The sequence below is a fragment of the Amphimedon queenslandica genome, unplaced genomic scaffold (genome assembly GCF_000090795.2).
Source record: "Amphimedon queenslandica unplaced genomic scaffold, v1.1 AMPQUscaffold_9839, whole genome shotgun sequence".
NCBI lineage: Eukaryota > Metazoa > Porifera > Demospongiae > Haplosclerida > Niphatidae > Amphimedon > Amphimedon queenslandica.
The window spans coordinates 2,995-4,410 of record NW_003549889.1 but is presented as its reverse complement, the minus strand read 5'-3'; the positions used below and the strand labels follow the sequence as shown (position 1 = coordinate 4,410).

Genomic DNA, 1,416 nt, shown 5'->3' with positions numbered 1-1,416 from the left:
ATAGTTTTTGTGCAGTATCCGGCTTTATGCTTCAATTTTTCTTTCTTGTCTGCTTAACTTTGATGTTGGCTGAAGCAATAGGCCTTTACATTAACATTGTAATTAATTCAAATAAAAAGTTTTTCCATCTAAAAGTTACGTTGGTATCTTGGAGTAAGTTTGTTTATAGCTATTATTATTATTATTTTTTGTCATTTTAGTTGCTCCAATTTTTATCGTCATATTCTGCTTCTCACCAAACTATATGAATTACATAAACAACTCCTCAAACTTGTGAGAAAAATTATATATATATATACCATGCATTTTTATTTGACTAAGTGTGCAAAGAGTACATTTTACTAATGAATTTTTTTCTGCATAATGCATGCATGCTTCTGTGCTGTGTAGTAGTTTTAATGACCATATATTATAAAATATTTGACTATTTATGATCCTTATCTAAGAAATTAACATTAATAGACAGCAAAATCATTTTAAAACTGTCATGCAATATGTATATTATGCCATATGCACATATTGAGAGTAAAATCAATAATTTCTTACATCAATCCTTTTTAAATTTTCTAGCTGTCGTGCTTTTGATACTCCATTCTACATTGGTATGGTAATACCTTTTGTCATCGTTTACTCATTCATCTGGGTTATGTTTATTATTGTCATAATCTCTTTGTTAATGTCATCAAGAATCAAAGATAGCAACAATAAAAAGAAAGTTTTAAAACCTTCATATAAGTATCAGTTGGCTACATCATTGGCTCACTCTACATTGTTTTGTCTATCTTCAGTGCTAATGTTACTAATGACAGAGGACACTTTCACTAATACAGCCATTCGAGACCTAGTTGCTTCTCTATTTGTATTACTGACTGGATCTCATGGTCTTTTTCTTTTTGTAGTGCATTGTCTTTGTACAAAAGAATTTTATCATATCTGCAAAAAAGTTTCCTTTGGCATTAAAAGTCTTTTACTACACGCTGTTGAAAAGAAGCCCTCTATTGACAGGAATGGCACAGTGAAATCCACAAATCAATATCTTGAAACAAAGTTTAATTCTAATGTTTGTCACAGTAGGTGTTGTTTTTTTAGTAACAATTCAGTTTTAATTTGATTTTTAGATAACTTCTCAAGCCATTTAGAGCAGTTATTAGTTAAATATTCAATACCTGCTTCTCAAATTAACTTGCAAGAAGCAGTTGGACAAGGTAATTTTTCAGTCAACTACAGTTTGATCAATTTTTAAAATAGGTGAATTTGGTATAGTATATAGAGCTTTATTAGCAACTGGTAAAGATGTACCACAAGTAGTTGCTGTCAAAACACTCAAAGGTATATTACTATTGTTGACAGTGAGAACATTTGTTATGTGTGTACTTACTACTTATAGGATTGTTTTCAAAAAGTAATGTTGCTTCT

The 1,416-nt window shown here is 29.8% G+C and overlaps 1 protein-coding gene across 1 annotated transcript in view; it reads left to right on the top strand.

Moving 5' to 3' along the window:
• Window positions 1-9: 9 nt before the first annotated feature.
• Window positions 10-1,416, top strand: part of LOC109590569 (dual specificity protein kinase shkA-like) — a 2,707-nt gene continuing 1,300 nt past the window's right edge. The window contains exons 1-6 of the mRNA XM_020006470.1: window positions 10-153; window positions 201-273; window positions 571-1,070; window positions 1,119-1,205; window positions 1,249-1,329; window positions 1,388-1,410. Coding sequence (XP_019862029.1) covers window positions 27-153; window positions 201-273; window positions 571-1,070; window positions 1,119-1,205; window positions 1,249-1,329; window positions 1,388-1,410 — 891 coding nt within the window. The 5' untranslated portion in view covers window positions 10-26. The remainder of the gene's footprint in view (window positions 154-200; window positions 274-570; window positions 1,071-1,118; window positions 1,206-1,248; window positions 1,330-1,387; window positions 1,411-1,416) is intronic.